The 13,888-nt window shown below is 53.0% G+C and overlaps 1 protein-coding gene and 1 long non-coding RNA gene across 6 annotated transcripts; one reads left to right on the forward strand and one right to left on the reverse strand.

Moving 5' to 3' along the window:
* Positions 1-94: 94 nt before the first annotated feature.
* On the reverse strand, positions 95-5,803 carry CITED1 (Cbp/p300 interacting transactivator with Glu/Asp rich carboxy-terminal domain 1). 5 transcript variants are annotated; one of them, XM_079911688.1, is made up of 4 exons: positions 5,410-5,513; positions 4,868-4,886; positions 1,290-1,414; positions 95-696 (listed from the first exon to the last, which is right to left on the reverse strand). In XM_079911688.1, exons 3-4 carry the CDS (start codon positions 1,347-1,349, stop codon positions 169-171), a joined length of 588 nt encoding a protein of 195 aa, XP_079767814.1. In that variant the 5' UTR covers positions 1,350-1,414; positions 4,868-4,886; positions 5,410-5,513; the 3' UTR covers positions 95-168. The 5 variants fall into 5 exon arrangements, with proteins under 5 accessions (XP_079767814.1, XP_079767812.1, XP_079767810.1 ...); XM_079911686.1 differs by lacking the exon at positions 5,410-5,513 and adding an exon at positions 3,656-3,773 and having other exon boundaries at positions 4,868-5,080; XM_079911684.1 differs by lacking the exon at positions 4,868-4,886 and having other exon boundaries at positions 5,410-5,803.
* On the forward strand, positions 4,707-7,527 carry LOC307180985. Its single transcript, XR_013825838.1, has 4 exons — positions 4,707-4,912; positions 6,239-6,399; positions 6,847-7,002; positions 7,316-7,527. It is a non-coding gene; the product is annotated as an uncharacterized lncRNA (long non-coding RNA).
* The last annotated feature ends 6,361 nt before the right edge of the window (positions 7,528-13,888 follow it).

Here is a 13,888-nt window from a genome sequence, read left to right on the forward strand (position 1 = left end):
AACCACACCATGGGTCTCAGAATTGCTAAAAGAATGTCAGACCATGCCACACCCCATTAGACCTCAATGAAGAGCACCTCCAGTTGGACCATCTCTTGTAAGTAACTTTTATTTTTATTTACAACAGAATTGGTGGCTTTATTCCTCCATCTTTAGGAACAGTTGGCATCAGCAGCCAGATGGAAAGTCTGCAGTGAAGTCAAACTCATTCTGTCCCAGCCACAGCTCCGGAAGCTCATTGGCTCGGTCCAGTCCCAGTTCCACCACCAGTGACATCAGCACCTCCTCATCCACCGGGTCTGAATCGATGATGGCAGAGCTCTGGGCACCAGCAGAAGGAGAGAGTGACCCCGCCCCTCCCGCCTGAGCCCCGAAGCCCCAGTTTGGCAGGGGCCCTGCCTCTCCAGGTTGGCCCGGAGTGGCGGCGGCCATCCCATGATACTGGCTATTAAGTTTCTGCAGCTGCATACTGGCCAGCAGGTGAGGGGCGGGGTTCAGGTTGAAGGGTGGGGGTTTAGTGGGAGGGGCGGCAGTAGGAGAGCTTATTGGAGATGGAGATCCCGAGGAACTAGCAGAAGCCCCATTGGCCTTGGTTCCATTCGAGGTTACCCCGGGGTAGTGCAGGATGGCCACTGCTTTGCGATCTTTCACCGCCAGGTTAGAGTAGGCCAGAGAGCTCATCTCTGGGTTGGCATCCTAGAAGACAGAGAAAGGCAGAGTATGGTACCCCTGCTCCAGGCTTTGTTCCTCGCCATTCATCAGGCCCAAAAAGTGCTTCATCAGGGGCTAGTGGTGGGGAAGTAGCAAGAAGGCCCCCTGGAAAGGTAGGCTCCTTTCCTAGCTTGAGTTAGGCTCAAGTATCCTCCTGCCACCTTGGCTCCGAGCACTGTGCTCAGGCCTAAGTCCTCATGCTGGGCACCCGTCATCCTAAATGAGTTCACTGCTTTCGTCTCCGTCCCCCGATTCTGCCTTCAGCTCGCCATTCTACAAATGGGATCTCATTGTCCCTCTTCTCAGCCTCACTTTAATCCATTGAGACAATGGAGCAGTTTTTTTCGAATTCTGCTTCTCTGCTCCATTCTCTGCCATCTTTCAATACCCCTAGTGGGTTCAAAGTGACCATGTTTAAGTAGAAGCTATTTTCATTCTCTCCCAGGAAAGCCCTGCTGTCTCCAGTCTGCTAAAGGACACCAGATACCCCAGCCAGGAGGGCCTACCACATGGCCGCGGCCCTGGCCTGGTTGTCTTTCCGGCTCCAGTGTCTCCGACTGTAAAATGGCAAAAGTTACCTCCTTCATAGGTGAGGTGCCACCCTTGACATCAAGTGCAGGCCTCGACATAGTTGGCATTTCAGAGCCTTGGCAGAAGTTGGATAAATTGGTGGGATGTGATGCTGCCAGCTGGAGCTGTTGTGCTGTATGTGAGGGAGAAGAGGTAATAAGGGCAAAGGCTTTATTGACCAAGCAGGTACTAGCAAAGCCCAAAGCTGGGCCACTCCACACAGCTACAAGGCAAGGATGGTGACGGGTTAGACCCAAGACCAGAGACCACCTGAGCAGAGGGAGGAGATCCAGTTGGAACTTTTGCCTGAGGCAGGAAAGGTGCTAGATTTGGCCAGGTGCTGCCCAGACAGCCAGCTACCCACATCACCAAGAGGGGACACATATGACCGTTTCCTCATGCCAGTGATGTCAGAGCCCCAAGTGGGGTGCACTCTTCCTGATTCTGAGGACAGCAATGTCCTTGAGTAAGTAGCACACTGTCTCAAAGGGCCACAGGCATTCAGATTGGAGGCATTTAGGTCTCCACCAGAACTGGGAGAAAGTAGGAAGGCGTCAGGGCGAGGAAGACCTAGAAAGCTGGGGGCTGCTACCCAGAGAAGGAATAGGTCCCCAAAGCAAATGTCATGGGGCTCCAAAGTCCTGCCTCAGCCATGGTTTCGTGTGAGAGAAGCTGGGATGATCAGGGTAGTCTGGGGGCTCTGAAGTAGCCAGAGAGCAGCTAGGGATGTCTCAATTTCCTCCACACCACAAGCCCCCTCCAAGACAGACCTGGCAGCAGCACTTGGTTTTCCCAGGACACCTGCTCTGAGCCCAGACACACTCATCTGTAGTGACAGGTGGGCATAATTCTTCCCGGAGGGAAACTGAGGTACAGAGGTTCAACAGCTTTCCCATCAGGTGGCAGTGGCTAAGGGAGCAGGAGCCAGCACTCCTGTGCCCACATGCCTCATCTGACCGCTGGCCAAATCATCATACCTAGAATGATTCAAATGGCTCCTGAAGAAATGATCCCCTAGGTCAAATGCCAAAGGGATAAGATAAGGGGATGAAGGGAAAAGAATCTCCCCAAACCAGAAAATAATAATAATAAACAATCTCTGAAGACTCTAAAGTTATTTTCCCAGAAGCTTTTTTTTAAAGCCCCATATATTCTAGCCTTCATGATGAATTAGAGATGTAGAATGTCATATTTATAAATACCTCCTGGCCCAAAGAATCTTCAGCATCTTCAAAAGTCTCTAATCTTTCCAACAAGGCTAGAATTCTCTGTGACACCTCCCTCCCCCAGTGGTCATTAAGAATCTGCTCAGACCCTTCTAGAAAGTGGGCACTTATTACCCCTCTTTATCATCTCTGCACCGCTTACTTGTAGGGGAGGGAGGCAAGAAAAATAGAAAAAGGAAGGGGGGCAGAAAACACAAGAAAACAATCGGTTGCTGGGTCTGCCACCACTGCTTGATTGGAGCCCTGTTTCTTCTCTGAGGCAACCAGAGAATATTTCAAGCCAGTGATTACAAGACAAGGAATCTAATCCGTGTCGTCTTCAAGAGCCCAGCACCTTCAGTATCAAGCAATTTCCATGTCCTAAGAAAAATGTCGGGAGGGGGGTGGCTGTCCATCCTTTCCTGTTCCTATCCAGCCTTTCTTCTTTCTTTATGCTACCAAGTACCCGAATGTGCATAAGAAAAAAACAAACAAACAGCAGCAACAACAAAAAGAAACAGAAAGAGGAGGAAAAAAAGAAAAAGGAAAAAAGAGAGAGGGAGTGCAAGAGAAAAGTATCTCTGTTCTGATATCAGTTCCTGGGGAAGACCATTTTACCACGTCTCCCCCTTCAGGCTGTGAGCTCCCCTAGGCAGGACCCTGTTTGCATTCAGATCTGTTGCCTCCCATCGCCGCTTCCCCCTCCACCAGCCCCGACCCCCGGCCTGGGTCTGTGCTCCATAGGCGCTCAGTAAGTGTTGTTGTATCCGTCTGAAGAGGCAACCGCATCTCGATCGGAATCCTTGCCCCTGCTTCCCCGATTTCGTCTCCCCTCTGCCACCCAGCCCATTCGAAGGCAAAACGTGGCAGCACAGGAACGTCCCAGCTCTCTCTCCAAGCCTCGAGCCGGCCACTGCGAAACAGCTGCGAGAGACGGCTGGGCAACCCAGAGCAACAAGTGCCTCGTCTCCTGCGGGTGCCTCGCGGGCCCGGGCCACCAGTTCCCGGTCCCGCAGCCCGCCCTCCTTCACAGACCGTCCCGTGGGCCGGCAGCCCCCTATCGCCTAGATGAGGGTGGGAAAGGGAGAGGAAGAAGAGAGAAGGGAGAGGCAGGTAGGGGGGTCGCGTCTTTGACCTGTTGGGGGACCAAAAGTTAAAATGGCACCAACCGGATGGCTCCATCTCGATTGCTATTTTCTCACTCAGGAGAAATTTAAAAATCCAAACAGTACTGCGGCTTGGCTTGGATGCGCTCTAACCAGACCAGTCAGTTTCGCCACCTGAAAACTAAAGGCCCGTTGTTTGCGGACAGCTCGGCCGCCCTCCTCGCCACATCCCAGGTGGAGCCGCTGGAGCTGGGGGCGGCCGGGAGCATCCCTGCACGGTGGACCGCGAGCACCCAGGCCGCCAGGGCCCCGAGCGTCCGATCCCGCGAGTGCCGTATCAGGAACCGATCGTGGAGACAGGATAGACAGGCGGGGAGGGGCCCGGGGTCTCGGCCTCCCCGGCGAGTTTGGGGCCCCGCGGTGCTACCGCGCGCGGGGGCGCACTCCGGCGCCGGCTGCGGCCACTCCCGCGCCTCACCAACACTTACTGAGCGCCCGCAGAGCACCCGACGCGGCCGCGGGCTGAGCCTACCCCCTAGCCAAGTCGCCTGTGGTCAGTGCTATCACTCCGCTACGAGAAGAGTGAGAGGCTCGGAGAGGTTCGGTAACTTGCCCAAGGTCACAGCGCTAGAAAGTGGCGGAGCCGGGATTCGCAGCCAGGTCTGTCTGCCTCCAAGTCCGGCGCTTGGCGAGGCAGGGACTCCGTGCGCGGCCCGGCCCCGCCGCCGGCGTTTATAGGCAGAGGGGTGTGTGCGTGTGTGCGCGTGGGGGAGGGGGGCGTGAGTGTGGGGGAGAGCAGAGGTCGACCAGGCAGTAGAGGCAAGTTGCCCAAATTCTCTAACTTCCATCCCTCAATTCCGCTGAACTCGGTCCGAAAAGCCCCTCTCGCCTTCAGACCCCGAAGGAAACCTGAGCTTTGTGCAGCCCCAGAGCCGGAGCGTCCACATGCGGTCCGGGCGATTAGCAAAGTCGGTGGAAGCCAAGCTGGAGAAAGCGCGGGCGCGGGGAGAAAAGGTGCTGCTGTCTCCCCAGGAGAAGCGGGCGCTTGGCCCGGCCGGCCGGCAGGCGGGCGCGCTGGCGAGCGAGCCGGTTCGCTGGCTGGCGGGCGGGCGGGCGGCGGCCCCTCCGCCCCCCCAGCAGAGCAGCTTTCAAACAGAAAACAAGTCCCCCAAAGACCCCCGGCCCGCCCGGCCCCCGCCCGCTCCCTGCGCCCGCTCCGCTGGAGTCCCCGGCCCAGCCGCCCAGCCCACCGCCCTACCGGGCGGCCCGGCTTACCTCCGCGAAGCCGCCTGCCCTGGAGAGAGGGAAGCGCGGAGCCTGGTGAGCCGCGGGCGCAGCGGCGGAGCCCCCAGCCCCTGGCACGCACGCCGCCACCGCCGCCGCGAGCCGGTCGCGCTCAGTGCCACCCGACCCCGGGGCGCCTGGGAAAAGCCCGCACCACCGCGCCGCGCCGCCGCCGCACCTCACCGTGCCGCGCCAAGCAGCCCCGGCCCGCGCCCGTGCCCGCCCGCCCGCCCGCAGCTTCGGCGCCTGACTCCGGGGCGGTGGCGGTGGCGGTGGCGGTAGCAGCCACCGCGCTCCCTTCCCGGCGCGGGGGAACCGGGTCTCAAGCCCCCATTGCCGCCCGGAGAGCCCTGACGCACACGCACACGGGAGCAGGCTGGCCTCGGCTAGGAATCCCAGGAAGGACAGACCCTTTTCCCCCTTTTTCTCTCCCCCCTCCCAATTTCCACGTCTTTATAACCGGCTTAGGGCATTATTAGCACATGTCCTGGCTCGTGGGCGAGTTGGTGGCAAAATCTGAACTGGATACTCACCGAGGGCCAGAGCGGGTGCTGCGCCTTCCTCAGCCCTCTTCCTCCTCGCCAGGAACGACCCTTCTCCGGCGGGCTGTGGGCGGGCAGCCGGGCGGAGCGAGCCTCTTCTCGGCAGCTCAGCGGTGCCCCTTCTGCAGCTGTGCCGCTGGGAACATTTTATAGCGGCGGCTGGCGTGTGTGGCCCTTTAAAGGCGCTCGAGCTGGTGCAGTCACCGCGGATCGTGTGAAAGCGAAGGGCCGGCTGGGGAACGGAGTCCGAGCGGCTCCGCGGGTCCGGCGGCGCCGGGGACCGGCCACGGCTCCCGGGGTGCGGCTGGCGGGCCCAGGCCGTGGTCGCCCCGAGCCCCGAGCCCCCGGCCGACGCCTGCGCTTCTAAAGCGGGCGGGGGCCCGGGCCCCGGGCACAGTCTCTCCCCACCGCCCTGCATGGACTTGCCCAATAAATTCCACTTAGTAATTTCGCTGAGGCGAGGGAGAGCTGTTAGTGTCTGTTTTCTGACCTAAATCTAGAGGGTGGTCAGAGCGGGCTTCAGGGAGTTGGGGGGAGAGCTATGGGCTCAGGAAATGACCTGGGGGAGGAGGACGAACAAGGGACGGGGTCCAAGGGGCACGATTTGGGTTTTCTGCAGGGCTTTCTCGGAGTCTGTCTGCTCCCTTTGGGCTGCACCATCTCCCTGGTTGAAGGGCCGAGGCTGGGGGTCCCTTTCCCCTTAAAGTCGCCAGATTCTAGGCAGAGCTTCTTGGAGGGCCTATCCGTCCCGCAGCGGTGGCTTCCTTCGAAGACCTGAGCTGGGATTGGGTTCAAGGGATTCTCTCTTGTGGTTATCCAGGGCTGAAGGAGGCTGGCGGGTTGCGACGTGGAGATAAGTCACGGATCGTGGGGCCAGGTGCAGCTCACGAGGCACAGCCGAAAGGCCAAGAGCAGGCAGCAGGGTATGAAGAGCTTGCCCCGGGGCTCGCGGGGACGACTCCTGCGTTCCCAGTATGCCAGGTTATTTTATTATCATTATATAATCATTCCAGGTAATAAGAATAACATTTTGCATTAGGAGCACATCTTTCTCGGGTTAGGATGTTATCTTACAAATCTCCTCGGAAAAGAGGTCCGGGTCTTCTGCTTCATTTCAGTCATGCTCCTCCTGGCCAACAAGCTCCCATCTCGCCTCTTACAGGAAGGCCACCAGGACTACCCTTCTACCAAACTCTCTTTTCTTGGCCCCTTTCAGCAATAACTACTCAGTTTACAGTGTTTATAAAACATGCTCTTTTTTAAAAGTCCTGATGTTAAGAAAAAAGGGGGGAGGGAATGTCATGAAGTCATTTTCACTGTGTATGTGTTCTGTCTTCTTAATTGGATTTGAAGACCTAAAGGTCTTTTCCTTTTCTTCTTTGTTTCCCACTTTTTCTCTTTTCTTTCTTTCTTATTCTTTTTCTTTAGTACCCCAAAGTGCCCTGCATTTGCTCTTTGAACAAAGTTCTGTTTGTCGATGGACTGACCGGCTTACTGACGTAAAGATGAGGAGCAAACAGAGGGACAGATCAAGGCCCTTCCTTGACGCCTGGAGTAAGCTGGGGCCAGTGCTCTGGACGCCAGGTAAACCCATTCCCCAGCCCCCAAAGCTATCTTGCCTGTCTCCCTTCCTTCCCCTCACCCTGCCTCAACACAAACCCCAGTAACAATCACATCCCACACACCATCCTTGCACTTTCTCACTTTGCACAAAGATTGTAGGTCGTGCCCAGTTTCCTTCTGATAAAAGGCGGGATCTATCGGGACCCTAAAACCCTACAAAGTTTGCTTGTGAAATACACCCTCAAGCCATCTTGGTGTTTGCCTGACGTGAGCGACCCCGGGCTTTCGAATTGTGTTTTGCTAATTTGGACCTCCGACCTACCCTCCCCCTCAGCCCCCGCTCGGGAGAGGGTCTGGAAACCGCGACAGCGTCTCTGCGGAAGGCTCCGGATCCAGGAGGTGGCGGATCCGCCCTCCATCTATTGGATGGCTCCCAGGCCAATTGTTAGAAAGAGGCATATGTTCATCTCGGCTTCTGGAGTGTCTCCGGAGCAGTTGCTCAACAGCCAGCCCCCTCCCCCATCCGGACCATTGAAGGGCAGAAAAAGGAGCGCCCTCCGCCACATTTCCCTTTGCCCACATGCCAGAAAGGGTCTCCCCACTGGTAACTTCCTGTCATCTCCACTGTCCACCTCCTTGGGAGCAGGAAAGAGAGGGGCTACGGGCACTCAGCTTTGGAGCACAAAAGCCACCCTTTTCCTTTGGGGGGCAGATGGAAGGGGAGGTTAGTCTCAGAGGCAGGGAGAGAGCAAAGGAGACATTTGCATTTCTCTGCAAATATGCCCTGGATCACTGACTTCCCAGTCGGTTCCAGCAGAGCTCAGAGCTCTCCGCTGAACTCTTATCTCTAACTTGGCAACTAGACTGCGAGCTCGCAAACCAAGGAGAGGACAGGGATGATCACCCAGCAAGAACCTTCTGTGCTCCAGCATTGGACCTGGCATGTTCCCAACCATCATCTCACTTAATTCCCACGCCCTGTGAGGTAGGGTTTACCAAAGGTGAAAAGGAGTCCCAGAGATTGTTCAAGTTCACACAGCCAGGAGGTCCGGTGTTTGAATCCAGGTTAGGCTGAGTGTAGAGTCCTCACCCTCACCCCTGCACCTTGCTGCCTGGGAGGGTAAGGGGACATCTAAACTGTGGTCAAGAGTACAGGTTCAGGGGTCAGTCCTCCTGGGTTTAAATCCCTACTCTGCCATTTACTAGCTCTGTGATCTTAAGCCAAATGGCTTCATTCTTCAGGCCTCAGTTTTCCCATCTGTTAAATGGGGATTATAATGGGAGCAACTCCGTGGGCTTGTTGCAAGGATCAAAGGAAAAGCTTGGGTTGATGCCTGCTGTGTAGTAAGTGGTCCACAAATGCTGTGCCTTCTGATTCTTTTCCTTTTGCCTCCTAGTCCTGCCTCAGCTTACACACTTCAGGTTCAATAATACTTGCTGACTGATTAATTAAAAAACCAGGCTGTGAGGGGATGAAGCAGGTCTATAAACTCAGGAAGGGGAGAAAGAGGAAAATGCAGGTTTGTTCTCAAAATCCCACCTTCCAGAACCAAGGGCTGTCTGAGCCTTATGATGGGAGCAAATTACGGAGCAAAAAAAGACCATGACTTTTTACAGGACAGCCCGTTTGCATACAGAGTGGTCTCTAGAAACATATACAATAAGTGTGTAGAAAAGTTAAAAAGCACACATTGCCACGTGGCTTGCAGGATCTCAGTTCAAACCCCGACCAGGGATCAAACCCCGGACAACAGCAGTGAAAGGCTGGAGTCCTAACCACTAGGCCACCAGGGATCTCCCATAAAAGCACAGGTCTTTGTTTAAGAATGTTTGGAGCAGAATTGTTTGTAATAGTGAAAAATGGAAAGCAATTTAAATGTCCATGGTGAAGGAGCGGCCCTTGGTACCTTGATACTAAAAAACATTGTTTTTAAATCCTGATTTCAAAAACTCTTTTATTCATGGGAAAATGTTCACAACAAAATATTAACTAAAAAAAAGACACAGGGTACAAAGTTGCATAAATATGATGCCAAGTTGCAAAGGGCACAAAGAGCAGAAAATTAAGTACTCACTGTTTCCAACCATGTATGAATATGGGTAATGAAGCAATGGTCAGGAAAACAACAGTGTCAGGCGGGTGGTAGGATTGTGAGGCATTTTTTTTCTCTTTTCTCTGTTATGCAATATGATTATATTATTCTTATAATTTACTATAAGTTTATAGTTAATGGACTGCGTAAACAGTATGCTTCTACTATTGTTAAAATTATTTGTGCATAGAAAAAATATTGAAAGAATATACACCAAAATAGGGACTTCCCTGGTGGTCCAGTGGTTAAGACTCCGCACTTCCCATGCAGGGGGCACAGGTTTGATCCCTGGTTGGGGAACTAAGATCCCACATGCTGCGGGGTGTGGCCCACCCCCCCAAAAAAGTTTCTTAAGGAAAAAAAAAAACCTAGAAAAAAACAAACAGAACACCAAAATGTTAACAGTGATTATAATTGAATGGTGGGATTATGGATGATATTTTTCTTTTCCTTTATTTTTCTGCTATAAGATTATATTATTTTCTTACAATTAAAACAGGTGCATAATTTGAAAAGTGCGTAATCAGTACAATCCCACTGGTGTTAACAGTATGGCTGTAAATTGAAAAAAATGGGAAGGAAATGTATTAAAATATTAACAGTTTTTATATTAAGTGGTAAAGGATTATGATTCTTCTTTAATATGATTTTATTACTTTTATAGTTAAAATAAAATGAATACTTACAAATGGCATATACAGTAGGATCCCACTTTTGTTAAAAATGTATATATATGTGGGTGTGCATAGAATAAATAATAGACGACTCCAAAATGTGGTTGTCTCTGGGTGGTAGGGTTACGGGTGATTTTTGTTTTCTCTCTTTTTAAAAAAAATTTTATTGGAGTATAGTTGATTTACAATGTTGTGTTAGTTTCAGCTGTACTGTTTTCTCTTTTATACAGGATTTCTTCATTTTCCAAATTTTTTACAGCTATCATGTATTATCTTTTAGTTATGAAAAATGTAAAAAAGAATTCAATACTGAAGTATTTATGGGAAAAAAGGGCATGTCTGGGATTTGCTTTAAAATATTCCAGTGGGGATGGGAGAAAAGTGGATGGGGATATAGAAAAAAATGCGATGATAATTGTTGAAGAGGGGTACATGGGCCTTCATTATAATGTTTACTTGTGATTATGTTTGAAAAGTTCCATAAATACTTTTTAAAAAGCATTTTCACATCCATCATCTTATAATCTTATGCCAACCCTGTGGGGTTGATTATCTCCATTTTGTAGAAAACCAGAGGTTTTCAAGAGGTGAAGTCACTTGCCCAACCCGTCACACAGTTGGGAAGTGAGACAGTAGGCTTGACTTGGGGCTCCTCACTCCAAGCCCAGGGCTCCCCACCACATCCCAGTTGCTGCTTCTTTATAACAATTTAAAAATATTAACATTTCGTCTGGCGATAAATGTCATAATTGTTCCCTGCACAGAAATTGGAAATAACAGAAAAGCACCAGGAGGAAAACATCATAACCCACCGGCATCATAGAAAGACCCTTTGGTGTCTGGTCATGCAGACTTTATCCCTGCTGTCTCTTACTCCAGAGGTAATGGGTGGGGCAAACATCGTAAATGCAGTAGGAGTGGTGAGTCATTCCTAATGGGCTGGTGAGTGAAGCTGCAGCTGTTTGGGGACCCCATCATGTGTGAGGGGCTCAGGAGATGGTCAGTCCTAGCCACCGCCTCCCATCCTTCCTTCGTGCCCCCTCCAGATACTGCAGTCTGGATCACAGTTCTTTCCTGTATTCTTCCTTCTCCTGTAGGATCTCAAGGACTACAAGTCCATTTGGGAAGTCAGGGTGGCCTCTCTCCCCTTATTTCATCTGGAGACCCTGCCCAGAAGCCCCCTTGGGATCCTGCAAGTCTGCAACCACACCGAGTGCGGTTGTGCCTCCATTTCCCCATCTGGAAGATGCTAGTGAGAATAGCAGACCGGTTAGCCTCTGCCAGGGAGTGATGAGCTAACGTCTGTAGCGCTTTCCAGCCCCTCGGAGCAAGGTGCCGGAGCCTCCCCAGCGCCTCGCCTGCCGCTGCCAGCCTGAGTGAGCGCCTGGGCCTGGCTGCCCCGCGCCGAGGGAGCGGTCGCATTCCTCTGCCCCAGGCCAGCGGGCTTGGACCCGCACTCGCTTCTGCTCCTGTGTTAAAAGAAAAAAAAAGGAGGAGAATTGAAAAGAAGAGAGGATGAAGAAGAAGAGGGGAACAGGGAACAAGATTAGTCCTGGGGAAATGGCCTTGAGAAACAGAAAACAGAAGAGAGCAGGGAGATAACAGGGCATCCTTGGGCACTCCAGTCAGCTTCAGAGATTGTAGCCTTGGTTTCCTGTTTACACAGGGGGGTGGGGAAGTTTAGAAAGGGCCAACAACTGGGGCCAGTCGAATTGATTCCCTACTTGATTTCCTGTTATTTGTACATAATGGGAAAACCTCAAATATATGCAAACAGCTTCGGCCACCCAGCCTCTCACATCCTTCATGGCTCCGCCCACTTCAGGCTTTGGGGATGTCATTCCAGTATATGCCCCTTCTCTGTGCTCCCTCCTGGCATTTAACTTCACAAGAGGCCTAGGAAGTCAGCACTATCACCCCATTTTAGAGAGAAAGGCACTGAGCCCAGAGAGGTGAAATAACAGGCCCAAGATTGCAAAACTAGTAAGCAGCGGAGCTGAGATGCACAACAGGGTGGGACTCACCCCTAAGGCCAAACTCTCCCTCTAGGCTCCCTGCTCCTCTGTTATCGGTGTCTATGCTCTTCTTGCTTCTAGAACGGATGCTCGGCCTCTCCCACTGCAGTTGGTGGTCAATGTGTGTGGGGCAGAAGGTATTCGTGGCCCAGCTTGAGGGAGAGACCCTTGAGGGGGGAGCCCGGTTAGGGTATGCGGCAGGAGTCTCCAGGGATGAGGTGCGGGTTGGGAGAGGGCTGCAGCCCGAGGATGGCAAAGACGACTCTGAAAAATATTATCTAGGGAAAAGCACAAGGTTCAAAGGCAGGGAGGGAGAAAGGTGCTGATGTCGGGGAGAAAGAGACACAGCTGGGCCAGCCAGGCCCTGGGCTGTTTGGGTGACAGCAGTGAAGCTGGAGGCCTTGGGAAGGTGTGAGGTTTTTGTGGGGGAAGAGAAACTGTGCTTTAAGCATGTTTAGTTTAAGCTGTTGGCAGAACATCCAAGTGGAAATAGCTTGCACACAGCCAGGAATATAGGACTGGAAAGAAAGTGTGAGGTTGTGTCAGAAAGAGCAATTGGCAGGATGACTTTCGGCCAAACTGGGGGGAACGTTCCCCTGCGTCTCTCCGCAAGCACAGAGAGGGGCTTTCTCCTCAGGCGCAGGACACTGGTGCTTCACTGCAGTGCTCCTTTCCTCTGCTCACCGCAGACCCTAGAGCCCAGCACAGTCGTGCTACAGGCTTCAAATCCCTAAAGGGCGCTGTGAAGGGATCTCAGTCCATAAATTTCCCCATGCCACGGAGTGACAGGGGCCTCATCTTACTTTGCTAAATACATTTTGGCTGGGCCTCAACATACCAGGCCTTCCCTCGATTCACTTCAGCTTCTAGAACACAAGTCTTTGGGGTCTTGTGTACTCTCTCTTTTCTGCCACCCGCCACTTTTAGGTCAGCACAGCTGACTTCATCCTTCAGAAGGTGAGGCCATTTTAGTCTGGCCTTGATTCCTGCAGCATCAGGCTGAAACTGCTCCCCTCACCTGAGCCCTGAAGTGATGTGGCAGCCCCTTGGCCCCCAATCTCATGTCTGTGCTGGGAGTACTACCCTGCCCTTGTCTCTCTTGGGCTCTGGGGTCCTGCCTTCCCAGCCTCCCAACATTCAATCGCATCTGAGACCTCAGACTTCCACTCATGATCCATCATGGACCCCACTATTCCTCTAGTCAGAGCCCTGCTGGCATGGAGAAGTCTCCCAGCTTGGGTGACTTCCCTGATTGCCTCTGGGGTTGGCTCAGACAAACATGGCTGTGTGAATGTGGTTAGGGTGCATCTCACATGTACAACCTGGGGGACTGGAAAGGTTTCCCTGGATCCCCACAGCCACAGACGCTTATCCTTTTGGAGATCAGCAATCAGAGCTGGAGACAGATGGAGGATCTAAGGTAGCTCAGGGGGTCAGGGTGCAGACTCTGCTGCCAGCCACGAGGAGAGGACCACAGGCCCAGTGACCCAAGGTCCCTCTGCTGGCTCCACACTGAGACAATGCCCTCCGCCAGCACATCCAGGCTCCTTGTGCCAATCACAAAAAGGCACCTCCTCTGGGAGGACCAATTAGTAACAGGTGCTGCTCCCTCTGGGATTTACACAACCCTCACCCCGGGGCACGCGGCTTTGCAGGAGGAACACAGGCTGAATTTCAGGGGTCCCTGTGTGGGGTATGATCTGAACAAACATATTCGGAAGCCCTGCAAAGGGATGAGCCTGGATGAGCACATGGCTGATGTTCCTGCAGTGGCCTAGCACCCCTAAGAATGCCACCTCAGGGGCTTCCCTGGTGGCGCAGCGGTTGAGAGTCCGCCTGCCGATGCAGGGGACGCGGGTTCGTGCCCCGGTCCGGGAAGATCCCACGTGCCGCGGAGCGGTTGGGCCCGTGGGCCATGGCCGCTGAGCCTGCGCGTCCGGAGCCTGTGCTCCACAACGGGAGAGGCCACAACAGTGAGAGGCCCGCATACCGCAAAAAAAAAAAAAAAAAAAAAAAAAAAAGAATGCCACCTCAGGAGAGTTTTATCCCTCCCAGCTCTGATGAAAAACATCAATGGTAACGTTTCCTGGGCACTTACTAGGTGACAGACCCTCACTGTTCTTAG

Source organism: Stenella coeruleoalba (assembly GCF_951394435.1).
Source record: "Stenella coeruleoalba genome assembly, chromosome: X".
NCBI lineage: Eukaryota > Metazoa > Chordata > Mammalia > Artiodactyla > Delphinidae > Stenella > Stenella coeruleoalba.